The following is a 21,090-nucleotide window of genomic DNA, read 5'->3' as shown; positions in this document are numbered from 1 at the left end:
GCAAATTAGTAGAAGATTATCTCGGTTATGACAACGGCTACAGTTCCTGACAATAGCACGAGAAGAAAGTAGAAAGGAACGCCGACGCTTCTCAAGTCCAAGTCAGCCACGGTTTTCAGCGGTTTTTGCCACTTGATCTGTTCAGTGAAGTAATTCTTCTGAAAGTCCAGATATTTGAAAACTTGCGTTTCGAAAAAGGGTGCCATGCTGCAATAAAAATTCTGTCAGGCCCATTTATCAGTTTACCATAAAAGTCTTACCGACCTCAGTTGGATGGACTCGTGCAGTTGAGGACTGCTTCTCACCCAAGAGGTGTTGAACATGGTGTGTACGTAGTCGAAGGCAACTTCTTGTTCCGAGAAGTAAATCCTTCCTTTCATCGACAGGAACTTATTCCTATGGTGTTTGTAGTATTCCAACCAATAATACCGACCGTTATTATCATTGCTTTCTTTCCAGAAATAATGGGAATGTAACGATCATAGACAGTGTCCACGAATTCGTTGTAAAGTTTCTTCTTATCGAGTGGGAGGGCTTTAAACCATTCGTTAACAACAGGGTCCTGGGCTTCCTGTAAATCCGCAAGAATGATGTCAGAAAAATTGAGGAACTTAACACTCAGAAGGATATTACCAAACTTGGAGGTGTTCGTATGTTTTCATGGTCATTAGTGATGGAACTCCCGATTTGATCAAGTCCGAGAGTCTATCGATGCTATCATAGCTTTCTGTCGTGAACTCCGTCCGCAAATAACAACCCAAGAAGAACAGAATGAAAGTCACTGCGATCAGCCACGACGCAGCGAGCAAACGACAAGTAATGTGGGGCAAAATGGAGGGAATCGCTATAGGGAACAAAATTATCCCGATCGCATCATGTGTGATTAAAGTGGCAGCATTCTCTCTCGTTGTGGGGACATAATCTTTGGAAATTTATTCCGTCAAACTAAACTGGTTCGCGCAAGGGTGGATTGCTCTTAAATGCTAGCAAGCTCTTAATCTCTTACGTTCGGCGCACAAGAGCGACGCGTTCTCCCAGACATTTTCCAGGGTTTTTAGGGCCAGTTTCTTAACAACCTTCTTGAAGGGCACCGATTTGTATTTGTTGGTTACCATGGAGTGAACGACGAGCAAAAGTGACAGAAGGACCAAAGTGAACAAGAACGACAAGGAAGTGGACGTGACTCTCTTCGGGGCCGCAGAAAGGACAATCGGGTTGGTTGTTCCATAGGGAGAAGACGGAGTGAAATATTCCAGTCGGTTATCGAAAAATGAGCGTGGCATGTCTACCGTGAAGATATGAAATTTCTAAAACCATCGTAAGGACTAAATATTCATAATTTGTAATTTGGTAATTAATGAAAGCGTTTTAATCACTTACTTTGAAAATATTATGAGTAGGTTCAGTATATAGATCAGAAGTGGAAACAGGATACCACTTGACCCTTAAAAATTAATCGACAACATGAATTACAATATGACCTTAATATAAATTTATAAATGTTTATATAGATGACTGATATTCGTTTCTGAGAGATTTGTTAAGATTACAATTTGAGTTCTTTGCTTTTTTAAAGTATTCCTCGTAGAGCGTATATTTTTGTCTAAATCACTACTCAACGGTCTCACCCGCCGGATCGATCCAATAAGAGCATTCCACTTTTCGCAGAAACGTTTTGTCAAACAAGCGAGCAAGGAGTCGCGCCTCAAGGCGATTCATTTTCGCTCCCTCAAATCAATAGTCGTCAAATAAAGTTTCAAATATTAAATTTACTTCATGTTCAGGGATCGTTCTAAATAATCCGCCATGATTGTGTTCTCAGTTTCTTTGCCTTTAACTTCCCACATTAACTGACTTGAAATGAAAATGAAAATGTCATCAAGAAAAGGATTTCTATTTCTGAGACACAGATTTGTTTTCGCTTGAACACCGCGTCAACGAGTGTTTATAAACTCACAAAAGGTGTCGCGTATTCAATTGCAGTCTCATTGGCGAACCTATAATAAATGACGCGTTTTTAATAATCAAGCATAAATAACATTAAGTTTTAAAAATTCTAATTATATACCTGTATTTAAAATATCTATTATTTCCCAGAAATTTCATTTCATTTAGTTCCATTTTGGGGTCCGCAGGTTTATTCGAGCATCTAAAATCCGGAATCTTCAAAGACTAAAGTGTTGTTGATGGATTTTCGATTGTTAATTTTTAAATACATTGTTATTAGTACTTACAGAGAAAAATTTAACAGAATAATATGAATATTTTGTACTTGCAGTTGAATTGTATATTAAAATCTGGGTTGTTTTCGCAATTAGCCCTGCACACGGACATTATTTAATGCTTCTGGATCCAACCGAGCTTTCTGTTTTTTAGCTATAAGCGTAATGACGAAATTGAACGAAATCTTGAAGCCTGACTCAACTTAGAACTTAAAAGGAGTTATATAAATCCTTTTGCGTGACGTACGGGAATATTTACCCTTTCTAAGACTGAATTCTGCTATAAACCGACTCGCATTTCTTACCAACCATCTAAAGACCATTACCTTAGATCGGTTTTTCAACAAACTTTTATTAACTCCAGACTATTATTCTCGTAATGCATTTCGTGAAAAAGTAATAAGTTTTGGCCTCAACAAATATGAGGTTTTAAAGGGAGAGTGCAACGGAAAATATTTTTTTAATCATAATAACAATAATATTTTATTCTTTTCGTGTTGAATATACACAATAAGAGTTGGCAAAGTCGTTACCGACTTTTAGGAAGTTCAAATACGCCACACCCCCACGCTACTAGCGTACGGTCACACCAAGTACAGTTTAGTCTAAACGTATGGTGCGGGATTGTCGGCTATAATAATTTATTGGACCTGTCTTTCTACAGCCAAGACTAATGGTGAGGCATATTTGAACTTCCTACAAAATGATTTACCAGACCTACTGGACGACCTACCATTAAGATTGCATCAACGAATGTGGTTCATGCACGACGGGGTGCCACCACATTTCAGTCGTCAAGTTAGAGCCCGTCTTGATGCCACGTTCCCCGGAAGGTGAGTAGGTCGAGGTGGACCTGTTGAGTGGCCAGCTAGATCTCCGGATTTAAATCCGTGCGATTTTTTTCTTTGGGGACATCTCAAAGACTTGATCTACCGCACCGAAGTCAGTGATGTCCAAGACCTGAGACAACGCATAATTGACGGATGTGAGAGTATCCGAAACACGCCTGACATCTATCACCGTGTTCGGGAATCCTTTACAAGACGTGCCCAAGTTTGCATAAACGTTAATGGTGAACACTTTGAACAATTCTTGTAAACAGCATTTCAAGCTCTCTGCACATCCTGTTTTAATAAGAATTAAATGTACCTGTGTTGAAGGTACCTGTGTTAATAACAATTAAAAGTACCTGTGTTAATGACCATTAAAACAACCTGTGTTAATGAAATGTAAACATGTTTCTTAGCGACAGCACACTTCTACGCACAATCGTCCCCTTCTGTTTCCAAACTTTTAGTCTCTCATTTCTTTCGGTTGGCTTATGCAGTTGAGCGTTTTATCGAAAACAAGATGAGCAAGTCATAACACAAGATTCACAATTTTGTTGATTTTGGGGCTACTTTTGAAAGCTCATAACTCTGAAAAGGCGTAATTTAGGTACATGGTTCTTTGGAATATTTCACTTGGAGTGACTCCAAGAACACGCTACCTAAATTTGGCCAGACTTATCAAAAACACCCTGTTTATCCATTGAGAACGTTTGTGATGAGGCTAAATCACCTAACTCATTTTAATCGGTTAATAAGACAAAGGAGGTTTACAAATAATAAAAACAGTAGTATCGTGCCCACGAGTTCATCGAGAATCTTTACTCTCGTTTGCATAGATTCACATTATACCAATTTTGTGATCAGATCTTAGGCAAGCTCTAATCTAATCTTCATCAGGGTTAATATTCATGGTTAATCTAATCACAACCTCAGTCTAAACCTAAGCTATGAAACATGGAGCAGAGTAATTTGAGGGGTTTTTTTTCAAGTTAATCAGATCAATGATAGTTGATAACTAGGTTTTATGAAATGACCATTCAACCCACATAACTCTTAATTATATCTTTGTTATAATTATGAGCCCATGAGCGCCTTAGAAAAAAGCCAACATTTCCATGAAAACACGATCGACGAACCATCAGTTTTCCTAAGACACGCAAAAACAAAGCTAGGAATTATTATTCTACAATATATTTAAAAAAGGTTTTCCAAGATAGTACGTACGTTAGATGGAAGTACAATAGTATAGAAATATTGCAACTAGTAAGTTTAATGAATTTGACATCAGTTATTTTAACTTTTAAAGTAAATTAATGAAACGCGTCGTTCAGAATTATTCTATTACGCATTGAATTACGTTTCTGACAGTGTATTATCTTCAAAGCAGGTGTGATATTGGAAATAAGTAAGTATATTCATAGTATAGTGGAATATTTGAAGTTTGGAGAATATTCCATATATTGTGTAATTTAGAAGTATCCAGTAATATTTAGAACTATCCCGTAAATGATTCTGCAGCCGATGAGTGCTGTCGCAAGTTTTTCTGCTCCGATAACCCTAGGCCTAGGCTTAGGTAGTCCATTTTAGATTTTTTAAATCTTTTATAATTGCTTGACTAAGTTTTTACGTATTACTATACTTTAAATACATTTATTTTACGCAACGTGAACGAGTCGCGATTTTTAGCGTGGATGATATTAATAACGATGGTGAAAATGCCAAAACATTGCAGTGATAAGTGCCAGTTTAACGGAGGAAGTCAAAAACATGGGACAATGATCCATTGTGGTATGTGCGATAAATGGTTTCACCTATTATGTGAAAACCTTAAGGAGGCCCTCGGTGGATCATTTTGGATGTGCTCAGCCTGCATTACAACCTTAATTTCCCTTAAACAATTTACATCAGACTTTAATAAAATTAAAGCAACCATAGATGAAACTCTTCAATCCATGTCCAAGCAGATATCAAGTCTAGCCTCGGACCTAGCGGACCAAGAAGTAATGATCAAAGAATTTACTGAAGACAATGTACATTTCAATACCAACCAGGTTATGAGTCAACAATTAGATTCTCTTGAGACTGAATTTACAGACTTCAGGGAATCGATTACGGCAAACGTTAAACCACTTGAAGCTAAATATGCGACGATACCACAATTAAATTTAGATGCAGGAGAGAATGCAGAAAGTGACGTTCAATTTATAGCAGCATCAACAATTCAGAAGACGAATAAATTATCAGCAATTACTAATCAAACTTTTAAAAAGAAGCCATATACAGATTTGTTTCAACAAGTACATAGGCGACAAGAGACCAATACTCAGGTCACACGATCGAACCAAAGGAATAATGAAGGACCTCGAAGTCAAACAACGCTGCATCACAAGAGATTCGTGGGCAAAATGCCGGTAGGGAAAATTGAAACATCAAGATTTAAAAATGTGCTTAATCTACACGATTACTTCATCGGAAATTGTTCAAAAACGACAACATTAGGGCTAATGAAAAAATACATCGACCATGCACCATGGCAGCCCCCACTATAACCCCTCAGACATGCATCGAATCATCCCAGACGAACACGGTCACTCACCAGCTTCGCTCTTCCTTAATCGCGAACTGCGCAGTCGATTGGATCTTCTAAGACCAACATCCAGGAATCATCACGAAACCTCAACAACGCCTCGCTTAAACGATGAATGGCAAGTTGGAGACGCCGTATGGACTCGAAATTATGGCCAAGGAGACAAATGGATCAAAGGCACCATCATCGACAAAATCGGCACGACCATGCTAGAAATTCAAACGGCGAAAGGGAACGTTCGACGCCACGTCACTCAGACCAGAAAATGTCACACCTCTCGATCGAATTGGACAAGTACCTTGGCAAGTCATGGCAACATAACAGACCTAGAAGAAACTACGACCACAGAAAACGACCTAGACAACCAAATCAATCCTGAAGCCACAGTTGCAGAAACAGTCACAAGAGGGAGGAAAATGTTACATCTAGAACTAAACTGAACTTAACTATATTAAGCATAAAAACGCTAGTCGTTAACTCGCTGCGTTATCAGTAAAAAACATCTACATATTGTATAAAAAGACTGGTTGTCCATGTAAAGGTATCCAGTTCGTTAATAGCCATGTAATACGATAGTTCTACTTTAAATCTCCATGTACATACGACGCGCAATAATTAGTTTGTAAATAAACGATTTTAGAACTTAAATACTACGCTTAATCACTCCTAACCTACTTCGGACATAAAAGGTAACTAATCGTGACTGTGCATAAACAAACCCCCTTTTCAAATATATGATCACAGCTAATTAAGAAAATTCCAATTTTGAACCGACCGTTCTGGGGTCCTATTCTGAGATAGTCGTTGAGTCACCGATCAAAACCTACCGACCACTTCCATTAACGATCCTATACCGACAATTTTTTTTATCGCACGATAGTGGTATTCAAAGGCAATTTTTTCCCACAGTCGATAGAGGGTCGTTAAAACTTGTAGGGGTTTTTATCCCACCAAAAACTACTATTATTTTGAGGTCGATTATTGGTGGTTTTATATCACGTGGTTCTTTGTTTACATCGGAAACTTGGTACTCGTGCGTAGTTAACTTCCGAGAGTTTTTAGAAAATTTAGCAGCAGAGAATCTCCGAGGTAAAACCGTAAAATATTTATTGTATTATTATTTTTATATATTTATTTCTTTTAACAACAACCTCGTGTAATTTTGCTTTTCAATTGAGTTCACTCGAATCTTTGTATAATTTAACTTTACTTTACATTGGCATCCAAAAATTTAGTGGCCCTACTAAGCCTTGGCTATTATTATTTAAGTTGTTGCCCCTATTAAAGAAAAACCAACAACTATGCCTCCGCGTGGTCCTAAAATTACGGATAGACAAAGGGAAATGATTTTGGATTTTATGGAACAACACCCGGAGTTAGTTTCTGGCAAATTCAATGCAAATTTTACCAAAACAACACAAGAGAGACTATGGGAGACATTAACTAATATGTTAAATGCAGAAGGCCTCGGTGCTATTAAAGATAACAAAAAATGGAAAAAAGTATGTAATATTTATTAGTTATTGGAAATGAAGGATAAAGACAACCTTTTTTATGATAAGGAATTAAAATTATTTTCTTTTAAGTCGTGGACCGATTGGAAATCGGACACTAAAGCTAAGGCTGCAAATATTAAGAATTCAATATCTTTAACGGGTGGTGGAGAAAAATCAAAGCTCGAGCTTAGTCCGTTAGAAACACGCCTCCTATTAGTTATGGGTGGCATGTGTGTAGAGGGTAACAATGACGTAGCAGAAGGAGGATTTAGTATATTCAACGTCAGTATTTTGCTCTTATTTATGTCATATTTTCGAGTCTAATCCTATAAACTACTTATTTAAGATTGAAACGCACGATAATTTATCAGCCCCCAAATCCCGGGAAGCTACATTAGTGGATCCTTCAATACCGTCTTGCTCAACTTTTGGATTAGACGAAACTTCATTAGCGGCTAAAGATTGTACCACCACACCAGTGGCTCCATTGCCAACATCTACTTCAACGCTGCAACCACAAAGACCTAAATCGGTACCACCAAATTCAGGGAGTAATTCTTCAATGTTTGGACCTCCATTAGCCGCTCAATCATCGTCATATATGGCAACGATTGGCACTGAGCTTGAAGATAATTTGTTTGAAATTATAATAAACGACAATTCAATTGTCAATAACGCTAGTGGTAAGAAACTAATAACATTATTTTAATAACACTAGTATTAAAATCTATCGAGCCAATATGCATAAATTATAAATTGTTTATAGATAAAACTGCAGAGCAGGCTAACCCGGAAAATGAAAATTGTCAAGTTCCTCAAGGTAGAGATTCACGGATGAATAAAAAAAGAAGTAAGTTACATGATTTATGTTGACACATGAAGATTTGTTTAGATTTGAATTTTCTATAATTATAAATGTAAATTGGTTTTAGAGCGTAACTTTAGAACAGAAAATAACGAGAAGTTTGAAATGGCAACGGAAACTCTCAAACAGATGGAAAATGAGAAAAATGTTATTTTAATTGATATCAAAAATGCACTGAATGAAAGGAATGCCATAGAGGAGAGAAAAGCGAAAGCCCTCGCTGACTTAACCATGAGCTTCGGATCCATAGCATCAAGCATTGACAATTTAGTTCCAGCAATTAATGCTTTTCTTGCCAAATAACTTATGTTAAATTGAACTTTAAATAAAATTAAATATTCACAATGTATTTTGTCATTAATTTTCACATAAAAGTATGCTCCAAAATAGGAATTGTTTCTTTATTTGTTCATTTGATTTAAAGCAATTTAAAACGCAATTTTTTAGTGGAAGCGCTGAATAAGGTGTTGACGGACTCCTTGACCGGCAAGTAGCCACGATTCATTGGCTTGATGTTCATATTGGGGTACATCTATTACTAAAGCCCTTCTCTCCTGTCTCAGCCGTCTCCTTCTTTGTCTTGCTTGCACCCTTCTCCTTAGCAATCTTTCACCTTCTTCATTGTCAAAATCACTATCGCTTGATGATTCAGTTTCACTAAAATCATCGTCCTCATCTTGATGAGCCCTATCTCGACGAAGATTGTGCAAAGTAGCGCAAGCATACACAGTACGAGCTGCTGCAGTGGGGTGGTAATGAAGCGTCCGATGTAAAAGAAGACAACGAAAGACTTGCTTCAACACTCCAATAGTTCTTTCAACTACTTGCCGTGTCTTAGTTAAGGAGTTGTCGAATCTTTCCTCTGCAGAGTTTGCAACCGTGTGCGTTATTGGTGTCATCAACCATGGTTTGAGAGGATAACCACTATCACCTACGTTCGTTTTTGTTAGAAAGATAATTATTTGTAATGAAATGCGATGTTTACCAATTAACCAAGAACTTCTTGTCCCATTTGTGTAAGATTGTTCAAGGTACGTAGAGACTTGCGACATTCGGAAAACATGTGAATCATGGGAGGATCCAGGGAATTTCGCGTTAACGTTAGTGATGCGCAACTTATGATCACACACCTACGAATTAATGAGTACATAAGCGTAAGAAAGTAATTAATTTAAATGTGTTAAAATATCATACAATTTGGACATTTAGCGAATGAAACCCTTTACGGTTCACGTATAGATATTCCCTAAAGTATTCCTCATCCTCAGAAGGAGCTATTATAGCTATGTGAGTTCCATCTATAGCTCCGATTATTCCTGGGAAATTAGCAATTTTGCTAAAACTATAATTACAATTCTTACGTTAGTGTTTTGAATGTATATTTCTGTTACGTTTTGTACGGTTTACCCAATTTTGTTAGCCATCTGTTCCTCATCTGTGGTTGGGAATTTAATATGCTCCGGCATTAAAATTTCTATTATTGCGTCACATACTCTTCTCACACATCGGCTAACTGAAGGTTGGCTTACAGCTAGGCACAAATGTTGTCCAATTGCTAGCTGATAACAACCAACTGCAAAGAATCTTAGAGCGACTAATATCTATATAAAACATAACGTAATATCATTCAACAATGTGATGTAATTTTACTAGTGACATGAATAAAAAATATTACCTTAATATTAGGGGGTATACCTAGAGCATTTTGACCCGATAGTCGCTCTTCCAGCCTATCACAAAGTATAAAAACTGTTTCTTTCCTCAATCTGAATAATCTTTTAAACCTATATTCGTCTAATTCAAAAGGATGTTCGCGATCTCTAATTATTCTCTGTCTTCTTAAGTCTCGGCGAGGCATTTCATCTTCAATCGCAGCTAGCATCAAAATTTCCCGCTGTAACAGGGCGACCGCCATTTTAAAAGTGAAGTTTCAATCGTTAGAGAACTTCTAACGACAGAGGTTACCATATCGTTAGCCTAACGACAATGTTTAGTCGGCCGCGCCGACCAACAACTATAACGATTGTCTCAGAATACCAACTAGCCACTCTATCGACCAAATTTTCCCGTACCGACGATTTTTGATCGTTGAGCCAGCTACCGACCGACTCAGAATAGGACCCCCAGATTATTCATGGTCAAGCTTGGTAATTAACAGCAGCTTAGATTACGAGATTTAATCCAAACACAGTAAACACTACTAAAAGGGCCAGAAATAAGCACAGAACACAGGACATTGTCCAATTAAATTTGAATATATCCCATATTTTTTTAATAAATTTAAGGGGTCACTGGACATTTTGACCAATAAATATTTCCGAAGTTGAGATAGTTTGACTATTAAGTTTCAGCAGTATTTCTAAATAATCAGGAGGACAGTGTCCGATATATTTTCCAGTCAAAGGAGGGGTCACTGGGCACACGTCATATAACAATTTTACCTTATTTCCGGCCCTGCTACTAAACCAATGGGAAAGTTGTAATATTGAAGTGATGACTTAATTCATAAAACTCAGAACATTTATGTTTTCCTTTAAACCTAAGTTAAAGTTAGCTGGAATTTACTAATTCGTCATATCAACAAAAAGATAGGTAGAAACACCCTATATGGAATTTTCTAGGTATCTGGATAAATGCTTTCATTTTCACTTTTTGTGGAACTTAAAGGGTTCTCAATTGTATAAGTTTAAAGTTCTTGCAAAATATTAAAGATACAAGGAAATTGAAGACACTTTCTCGATAAAAATGGACCCCGATGATTACGAAAATCGCATTTATTTTCTCCAAAAACTAATATTTAAAAAGTTGAACATTTTCAGATATTCGGAAAATTCGCGTTTTAAAGCACGTGGTTGGACCTACGCCTTCAAATTTTGTATTATTTGATGGGGAACTAAAATATGTATCTTAGTGTCAATTATCTATTCTCTGTGATCAACGGTTTTTGAATTATTGAGATTTTACTGAAAAAAAAAACACCGGACAAAGACTTGGAAAAGAGTGTACTTCTAGATGTTATATTGATTTTGCCAAATAATTGGACAACAGGTATTGCATTTTAGAACTTGAATAATTTAATAACATTTTAGATTTGAACATGCAAATTTTGTTTATATCTATCATTATCAAGTGATTCACATTTAGTTTTTGCCATTTTCCAAGTTGCAAGCGGCAACAGCAAAGGCAATTTTGACGTACGAGTCAAACTATTCTATTAAGTTTGTTGACGAAACGAAAACTATAACTACATCATTGACAATTTTAATTACGGTAATTCAAATTAGTCTTATTTCGAGTGCTAATTAAGTTCACAATAGAGTGCAAATGTTTTACATCATAAATGCATTAATACCCCATATAAGTTAGGGTCGATTATAAGTTATGTAATAATGTAAGACGTGTATTGCAATTAGATGCTCAAAATGTGTGCGTGTGTTTGTTTTTGTATTATCGAAAATTTCGAGTTTGTTTCGTGACATATAGTTAAATTTTAGTGTTTAATCAAAGTGGTTGAAGATTCTTTCGGTGATGACGACGGCTACTTTTCCCAACAACAGCACGAAGAGAAAGTAGAATGGAACCAGGACGCTACTCCGGTCCAAATCAGCTTTGCTTTTCAACAATCTCTACCACTTGACTTGTTTACGCAAAACACTATTTCGTATTTTGAGTTATTTTTAAGCAAATTGGTTGATGAATATTTCGGTGATGACGGCGCCCACTGTTCCAGACAACAGCAAGAAGAGCATGTAGAAAGGAACGCCGACGCTACTGAGGTCCAAGGCAACGGTGCTTTTCAAAGGTCTCCTCCACTTGAGCTGTTCAATGAAGTAATCCTGTTCAAAGTCTAGATACTTCGAAAATTGCGTTTCAAAAATCGGTTCCACGCTGAAACAAAAACGGTCGTCAAGCCCCTTAATCAGTTTACTATAAGAAATTAGTACCGACATCAGTTGAAGGTTTTCTTGTAATTGCGGATGGCTTCTTAGCCAAGTAGTGTTGAAAAGGAAGTATAAGTACTCGAAGCTCATTACTTGCTCGGAATAGTCAAATCCTCCTTTGTCCGAAAAGAACTTTCTACTCTCGGGATCTGATTTGAGGAATTCTCCCATTACCCAAGTTAGATAAATGTCCTCTGCGATGAAAGCTTTTTCCCGCAAAAGAAGAGGGAGGTATCCATCACGAGTCAGATAATCCATAGCAATACTGAACATTTTATTCTGGTCGAGTGCGTCTAGCCATTTCTTAACATCTGGATCCTGGGCTGCCTGTAGATAAGCAATCAATGATGTCAGAAGAGTAGAGGAACTTAAAACTGAAATGAATGTTCACCAAATATTTCAGATAGTCGAAAGCTCCGCTATTTTGCGTCATTGTAGGTGGAATTCCCGATTTGATCAAGTCCGAAAGGGTGTCGATGCGATTGTAGCTTTCCGTCGTGAACTCCGTCCGCAAATAACAACCCAAGAAAAACAGAATGAAAGTCACTCCGATCAGCCAGGACGCAGGCAGCAGTCGACAAGTAAAGTGCGGCAAAACGGAGGGAATCGCTGTAGGGAACATTATAACATCCGGTTATTTAAAGCTTTTGCCTCCCTCATTCAAAACTGTCTTTCGCTACGTCATAATGGGACATATTCTTTTCAAATGTAAGCGAATACTCAATCACTTACGTTCGGACATTATAATCGTTCCGGCCGTTTCGAACACCAGAGAGGGACTGATATATTCCTGTCGATCATGGAATAATGAGCGTGGAAAGGGAAACAGATTAAAATAGAATTCTAAAACAAAATTAAAGATTATTAGAAATGTTTTCATAAGTAGACATAAAATTTGGTCTCGTTTCTCTTTCACTTACGCTGAAAGCCTCAGGCGTAGCCATAAATTTGGAAAATCCATCAAAATCCATTTTATTCCCTTCGTAAATTACCCTAAACACCAAAGACAAAATTATACAACGTAACATAAAATTATTATATTAATATTTTAAAGTTGAATTACCAAAAAGCAACCGAACATTCATAAACTCACCTCCAGTGTCGTGACGTGGGAGTCTCTTGGGCGTACCTATAATTTTATTTAAATTATAAATTGACAAATTACATTTAAGATTTCAGAATGCAAATTCTATGTACTTGTATTTAAAATATCGATTATTTCCCAGAAATTCCATTTCCTTCAGAGCCGTTCTGAGCTCCACTTTAACCATAGCTTCTTCAATCCGAAAGAAGAAGACGGAATGTACATTAATCATTTAAAATGTCAAATGTCTCAAATTTTTGCGCGTAATTAATTCAATAGAATATTAAGAAAAATTGGTACTCTCCTTTGAGTACCATTTTGGCCTCGGGTATTTCCAGCCTCGAGCCGTACAGAGTTCTATGAACAAGCCAGTAATAACAATTTAACTACTCTTCTTGATAACCACACTCTCCCTCTAGTGTTTTAGTTGCCAGGGTAACTTCAATGAAAATGAAGAATAAATAATCAAAGTTTTATGAAACATGTCGTACAATCTAATCAATTCTTCAGTAATAAGACCCGAATTAGAGTTAGAATTGCAAATATTTACCATAAACTGGAATCAGTTTTATGTAGTAATATTGACAGCGCCGTCACCAGCTAAAAATTTTAGGTTGGGCCACAGAAGGGCCCAGGAAAATGGACTTTATTTGCGGCTAGAGCTTTGGAACATTTCCCATAGAAATTAAGAAGTCGGTCGTAAATTACCACGGTGATTACGTTTTCGTATTTTACCCGAGAAAATCGTAAATTAGAATTACGCGGGTAAATTACTATGGCAATTTACCGATTTAGAACCCTAGTTTTTCTGTTAAACCCCTGTGAAAGTGTGACTACAGAGTCCAGATGGTAGGATTTCACTTTACGATACCCCATCAACAAACACTGGTTTCTGACGAATTAGACCATGGGGAGTTCCTAAAAATACTGAAACAACTCCTAGCGTGCCGCAAGTATTTTTAATAAATTTTTGAAAATTTTAAATTTCATGTACTAACCACTATTGAGACTAAAGGCATACTGCACACTCAATATTGCAATAAAAGTATTGGGACTTAGCAATTTGAAGGACTCGCGACGTTGGCATAACTATGAAATATTAAAGACCTACTGAAACAATTCATTTCTGAAAGAAAATAGAAAAAATATTGGGTTTCACAACTATTAAGGCTCGTCTAAAATTGACGACTATCCACGCAACTATTCAATTTGACCGCACTATCCAGCCGAACGATATTTACTCACTGCCACGATTCACTAACAGCTGCATCCGCCAAATTTCGGATTCGGAGTACTTTTTCGAAGGGATGATGACGACGATAATACGATTCTGATTTGAAGACTTAGAGACTTCTTTAAAAAGTACCACCAATTTTGTCTGTTTTGATATTTTAGCCTTTTAAAGTGCACATAGATCAGCTAAGCACATATTGTCAAGAAAATATAATTTGACCTTAATTATAAAAGCCTGATTTTGAAGGTTAAAATGGTAAGTGACCAGCTTTTAAATTAAACTACCTTGGCTCTACTGGCCACAGCTCCAGTTAAAAAAATCTCTTATATCTCAGCCTGATATAGCTGCTTTTCACACATGGAGGATTCATACCATTCACACAAGGAAAAAAAGCTACCTGGAGGTCAAAAAGCAGATTTTTTTGGGCCCTCCTCCCTCCAGGTAAATGGCCCATTCTCTTAGTGAAAATGGTATTTTGGTAAGAATTTTCTAATCATCTAAATCAGAATTGCAATTACTTTTAAAAATTCCAAGACGTCACATCACATTTAACATTTTATCGCAGAAATTAGATGTTCTGTCTTCTACCAAAAGTATATTTAGGGCCAGCTATTCCATATTTTTCCCCCATGAATTTCATAGGGAGGGCCAAACCAACTGCAGAGTGGGCCTGGCCCACCTGTACCTCCCTGATTATGCTACACTCTTAAAGGTGTTATGCTACACTCTGAAAGGTGCTATGTGACACTGAAAGGTGTTAAATAAATAGTTCTAGGTTTATTAATAGAGTCATGGGACGTTACCATAACTTCTTCGCTGTAGTGAAAGGTTTGATCAAGCAATACTTTCATTATTTTATTCATATTCTCGTTTTTTGCGGCAAGAGATATTTCAGCTGAAGTATTTAGAAAAATTGGCAATTATTCTGTCTTTTGAGGTATAATGAAAGTGTTTTCATAGCATCCGAGTTGTGAATAGAACTTTGTATTACACTTGAATAACTTGTTTTTTTAGCTATAGCGCAAGCAAATACTTATACATATTTCAGTTGGGTAGATAAGTAAGAAGATAGTTCTCATTTTGACTCGGTGAGGTAAAATGTTCATTTCTCTAACTTGTTTTTCTTCTACTAGAAGGGTTTAGAAAATCGATCCAATTTGTTAAGTATTCGTTTCCTCTACTAGGTAATGTTTTGGAAATCGCTTGAGGATTCCGTGTTTTAAAATGATCATTAGCAAAGTTTTAAATCACAAGTAGAATAACACGAGTTCAGATATGATTCCTTTGTTGACTAATGGATAAATTCATTTACATCATGAATATTGATTGTTCTGTTTTTCATCTTTCACCCCTGCACAAGTGAGAATACTAGTAGGACTGTTCACGAGCCGAGCTGAGCGAGCTTTTTAAAAGCTCGGCTCGGCTCGATTCAAAAAAAACAGCGGCTCGGCTCGACTCGAGCCGAGCTGGGTCTTGGCTCGGCTCTAGCTCGGCTCGGCTCGAAAATGATCGAGCCGAGCCGAGCTGGCTCGATTAACATATACATGATTAAAAAAAATTGCTACTACTAACGTCAAACTTGAGAATGACTATAAATGCCATCCCATGTTTAGGAATGTAGTGGTTCAGTAAAACCCGCTCTTTAAAATATGCTCAAGGTTAGAGACGAGAGATTTTTCCCACGCTTTATTTCATGTAAAGATACAACGGAACGCTATTGGTGGAGAGAATAAAGACTAAAAGGAAAGCACTATATCAGTGACTAAGCTCGCGAGCCGGCTCACGAGTCGGCTCGGCTCGGCTCGACCATAAAAAAGCTCGCTCGTTAATTAATCGAGCCGCAAAAGTGGCGGCTCGGCTCGGCTTGAACTCGGCTCGCTCGTCACGAGCCCGAGCTGGCTCGAGCTCGTGAACAGTCCTAAATACTAGATAAGAAAAACACGAACCCTGAAAATATTCATGAGATGCGAACCAGCTTGAAAGGTGGCAATGTTAGATCGCGTGTTATATAGCACTTTAAAGCTGATTGCTATCTTTCTGACACTTTATATTTTAACGCGTACGTGGAACTACGCAATTCGAGTTTAAGTTGCGAATAGGCATATTCTACAGTCGAGTGTAACAGAGCCTAAACCTAGATGTGAAAACGGAAAAATATTTATTTCGTTGACATATTATAAAACTAAAATTTCGATTATTAACTTTAATCAAAGCAAATTTTCTATGAGAGAGTCTTGGTATCACTTTTTGACGACCGCCAGAATTTTAGTAAGTGGAAATAACATTCACTCAAAATTTCGATTTACCAAGGCTGAAAATTGGAACAGATTTTTGATGAAAACAACTCACTTTCATTTTACGGAAGGGCAGGGTGCTACCGATTATCGTAAAGAACTTGCTAAGGAAAATTTAACAATTTTTCCGCGCTCAAATTGAATGTCCCTTCTTAGTAGGATGACTATTATTTCAAATAATGTAAACATTTAAGTATAAGAAAACTATTTATTTGCAAGTAAACAATTAAAATGAAATGATCACTAGATTTTGCTTTCTATTTAACCGTTTATAAACTACGTCACACCCCAAACTTTGCGATTAATGATATTATTTACTAAACATTACGATTAGTGGTATTATTTACTAAACATGGCGATTAATGGTATTATTTGCTATACATTGCTTTATAGTTGCTAACTCTCGATTTTGAAATTATACGCTGTCAAGTGACACTTGAAGTTCAGATTTAATCTTATTAATAGACTAGCATCGTTAGCCGATATCGTAAATTAACCGATGTCAATGTCAAAGCTTAACTGAAATACTGATCCAATTTTTTAAACTCAATGAATCTGAAATATCAATATAATCAAGATCTCATTCAAGTAAAGAGAGAACGTTCGAGTCAGTCTAATCCGCTTCCATGAAGTCAAAGTTATCTTTTTTTCTGGGAGGGGCCGAGTTTAAGTCGGTTTAGCCATAGCCCACTCGATCCGCGCAACCAGACGCTGCGCTGAACGTGCTATAGCTATAGCGAGAGCAGCTTGCGTCGTGAAGCGCGTGATCGAGGGGGGTATGGGTTTAGCGCACCACCTACTAACCGGAAATTACTGAATAAAATGTTAAATGGACGCGGCCAGTAGCGACTCGAGAGTCGGCCTAGGCCAGAAGTCGAAAGAAACTATTGACAACAATGTTAAGTATTAGTATACGATTCAGATTAATAACATCGGATCGGCCTTATTAAAAATATATTTTTTATCAATCGGGATAGGAACAGATAAAAATAACGTGGTATTATATTAAAATATGGCTATTTACCTGAAGTTTCAAACGTAAGCCTTGGTTGTTCTGGCACTTAAGGAATATAATAGTGGCCTTTCCTATTTTCCTTGTTATAATAATCGAATAACTATTGTCTATTTTACTATTTACTATTCGGTCTATATTTTTATTGACATAACCAGCACTATCAACTGTTGCTCTAACAAACATTTCTACTAATTCTGGAGTCAGTTTCCCTCACATCGAGATCGAGTACGACAATTTTGATAAATAATGAATGGATGGTCCACCTGGCGGTGTTAGTGTATCGATAAAATGGCTGGAATTTTTTTTTAGGGAGGGGCCTAGGTAGTACTTGATGGCAGCGAAGATGAAGGTAAACTCGACCGTTCTCTCTTTACAAGAATGAGATCTTGATATAATCCTTAATATTTATAAATATTAATGCAATAACGCAGTGTAATCGTCTCAATTAGTAAAATCTATTATCGGTAAGTGTACTGATACAATTGACTTTTTGATAAAAGTTCCTATATAGAAACTATTTCAAAGAAACGAAAATTATAGTTATATTTCTACTTTAATATCACAAAACGTTAAACTTTCTTTTTAGAGTAGAAAACAATTCAGGAATTAAGCAAAAAAGTTGCCAATTTTTGTGTCAGAAAATAATAAAATTCATCTTCTTTTGAAACTTAACTTGAAAAATTTAAATTAAATAATAACTTGATATCTTTTCCAGTAGATAATTTGTTTAATATTGATTTTTTAGTTTCATTGGTTTTAAAAAAATTGGTAACGATATTGGTAAATTGACCATCACCAATTGTGTAACTAAAAAATTTTAATTAAACGGTTCAAAACCTTTAGGAAAAGCGTAGTTTTGAAATGAGTTAAATTCTAATTTTAAATATATAGGCTAACTAAATTTATCGTAGATAAATAATTTCTAATGTTGTTAATTTCAATAAGGACTGGTACTTCATGGAGTAAATTTTATATGTTTATTTATAATTTAATATTTAAAACTTTGGGGGCTTTCGGAACTCATGAGTTCATTTTAAAAATTGGCTGAGGAAGGACCGCGGTCCGAAAGCTCCCAAAGTTTTAAATTTTAAATAAACATATAAAATTTTCTCCATGAAGTAGCAGTCCTTATTGAAATTAAAAACATTAGAAATATTAAAATACCATGGATCAGAAATTCAATATCTACGATAAATAGTTTATTGTCCTATGATGGGTTAATGTTTGGCGAGAGATTCAAATGTCGATTTGGATTTGGGTTAGAGATATAAGAGAATACGCTTTTAAGCACCCTTTCCAAATGATATAACAAAGTTTACAGTAATGAAAATGCGTCTAATGCCAAAGAGGAAACTAAAGAAAGAATGAGAAGGTTGCGTCTCAATCCCGAATAAAGAGAAAAAGAAAGTGCACGCAATCGAGAAAGAAGGGTTGAAAAAAGGGTTGCTAGCATTTCCCGGTTTCTAATCTCTTGTCTCTTTTCGTTGGGTTTGTTTTACTGAGTGACTTATTGTGTAGATAATCTTCTAAGCACGGACGGAAATAAGATAACTTTGAGACAACTAAAGGGGTCATGGCGTATAAATTTATTAGGTGTGCAAAAATGTTATAGTGTGCGTCACCCATCTTGTTTAGTGTCCCGAAGCTCTCAGAAATTGTCCACGAAGCCTTAAAAATAGTGTGTGTTTTTCTTCCACTTTTCCATTTCCAAATTTAGTGTGTCCGTCATAGTCTACTTGAGTTTTCTTTTTTTTTCGAAACATCTTATATATATATATATATTAATTATATAATTATAGTCTGCGTCATGGATCCCAGAACTATAATGAAAGTCTTAGTGTTAGTGGTAAGTACTGTCAACTAAATTATTCTACTTTGACCAGAGTAAAATTGCACTATATTAAATTAAAATGTAATTACGTCAATTGTTTTGATATTACCTGTGATCATTTGATATTCGTACCTGTGAGGCAGATTGAACAGAGAATTAAAGATTCCAGAATATAGTAATAGACGAAAACGTGAAAAAGGAAGTGTTAAAAGGGAAAAGTTAATTAAAAGCAATTTAAAATTTTTAGTTTTAAATACTTGATCATTAAAAATCAGTTATTTGAAAAAATTACTCAAGAAATTTTCATTTCCGAAAAATGTTTTATGATAAATTTTGAGCATCATTTTAATAACAGTACCAATATCGATCTAGTTTATATCTTACATTTCCCTATTAAAATTAACAGTGATGTATATTCTGTCCTCAAAGAGTGAATGAAATGGAATTAAAATCATCTTTAATTGACAACATCTTCAATTTATATGTTAACATATAAACTGGGTGGGTATTCTTGGAAACTGAATTACAGGAAACTTCTTCGATTGTCGACTGGAAGCATTTACTCTGACTTCCTGTGTCATGAGTTTAGGGCTTGCAAATGTATTGAAAGACATGGACAGTTGTTTTGAAGTGAGCGTCCACAGTAATGGTAGACACATCGAATACTTGAGGTGTTTACCAAAGAGATTAGAGGTTGTAATTTGAGGCCTAAGATCTAAAAGACTGAGCTTTAAAACGTTTTGTTGCATTCAGACATATTCTCCATTCTATTCGTATTTTGTCACCCGTTGTCACTTGCATACAATAAAACATGAATTACAAACTTTTATTTAAACCCTGTATTATTTAGTACAGTGACGTCATCCGTTGGCAGTATTGAGGGCTGTTCACAAAGGAAGGTGTTGATCTGATCTCGACCACGCTGTATATAGGGTACATTTAAATTTGACAATCGAGGCTTTTAATTCGAAATCAAAATATCTGTAAATGAAGTCGTGCGATCACAAAATATACCTGAAAATAATGTAGCCCATAATTAGGCAACATTGTTCTAGTGAAAAATGCCCCACTATATCAGTTAGGGGGGAATAATTTTTCTTTCGCAACGAGGCAACGAGAACCACACGTCACCGATGCCCTACTTTCTTCCTCAATGCCGATTTTTCTCTTTGCCTTTGCGTTTTGTTAATACTTCTAATACTGCTACTAATGTAGAACTATTAGTTCCATCAGGAATAGATATCTTCTTCTTGGAATCTTTAAGAGACCATAGACCCCATACTAATAACTGAGTGAATGTATGGGGAAGGGCTTGAAAATTTGTTTAACAGCCCGCGCCTCCTTCCTCGCCTTTCATTCGCTCTTCACATGTATAGGAACAAAAAAATTTATTTTAAAATTCCCAAAACCCTAGTTCTACTAGTTCAGAACACACGCAAAGAGAATTTGTTTAAATTTGGGTTTGGCGCTCAGAGGTCACGCGAATCACGGTGAAGGTCGCTAGCTATGTTAATATAACGTGGCTTTTTAGTTTAAATACATGTAAAAATAACACACACTTTCCAACCCCAAAAATAAGGAATCACGTTGAAAAACTTGGAGTATTTATTAAATATGGTGAGATAACGGTGTGTAAATAAGCAACTAGTTGTAAAGTGATCTATATATAACGCATGAATAATAATAACCAC

General features: G+C 36.2%; 1 protein-coding gene across 1 annotated transcript; it reads left to right on the top strand.

Annotated features, from left to right (window-relative positions):
* Nucleotides 1-6,661: 6,661 nt before the first annotated feature.
* LOC149612275 (uncharacterized) lies at nucleotides 6,662-8,303 on the top strand. Its single transcript, XM_089858556.1, has 5 exons — nucleotides 6,662-7,141; nucleotides 7,226-7,417; nucleotides 7,482-7,818; nucleotides 7,902-7,985; nucleotides 8,068-8,303. The coding sequence occupies exons 1-5, from the start codon at nucleotides 6,941-6,943 to the stop codon at nucleotides 8,301-8,303; spliced, it is 1,050 nt and encodes a 349-aa protein (XP_089714682.1). The 5' UTR covers nucleotides 6,662-6,940.
* The last annotated feature ends 12,787 nt before the right edge of the window (nucleotides 8,304-21,090 follow it).

The sequence above is a fragment of the Phalangium opilio genome, unplaced genomic scaffold (assembly GCF_054372755.1).
Source record: "Phalangium opilio isolate 3A_F unplaced genomic scaffold, DU_Popi_V2 ptg000246l_1, whole genome shotgun sequence".
NCBI classification, from domain to species: domain Eukaryota; kingdom Metazoa; phylum Arthropoda; class Arachnida; order Opiliones; family Phalangiidae; genus Phalangium; species Phalangium opilio.
Note: the sequence above shows the minus strand (reverse complement) of the source record. Positions and strands in the feature narration are given on the sequence as shown.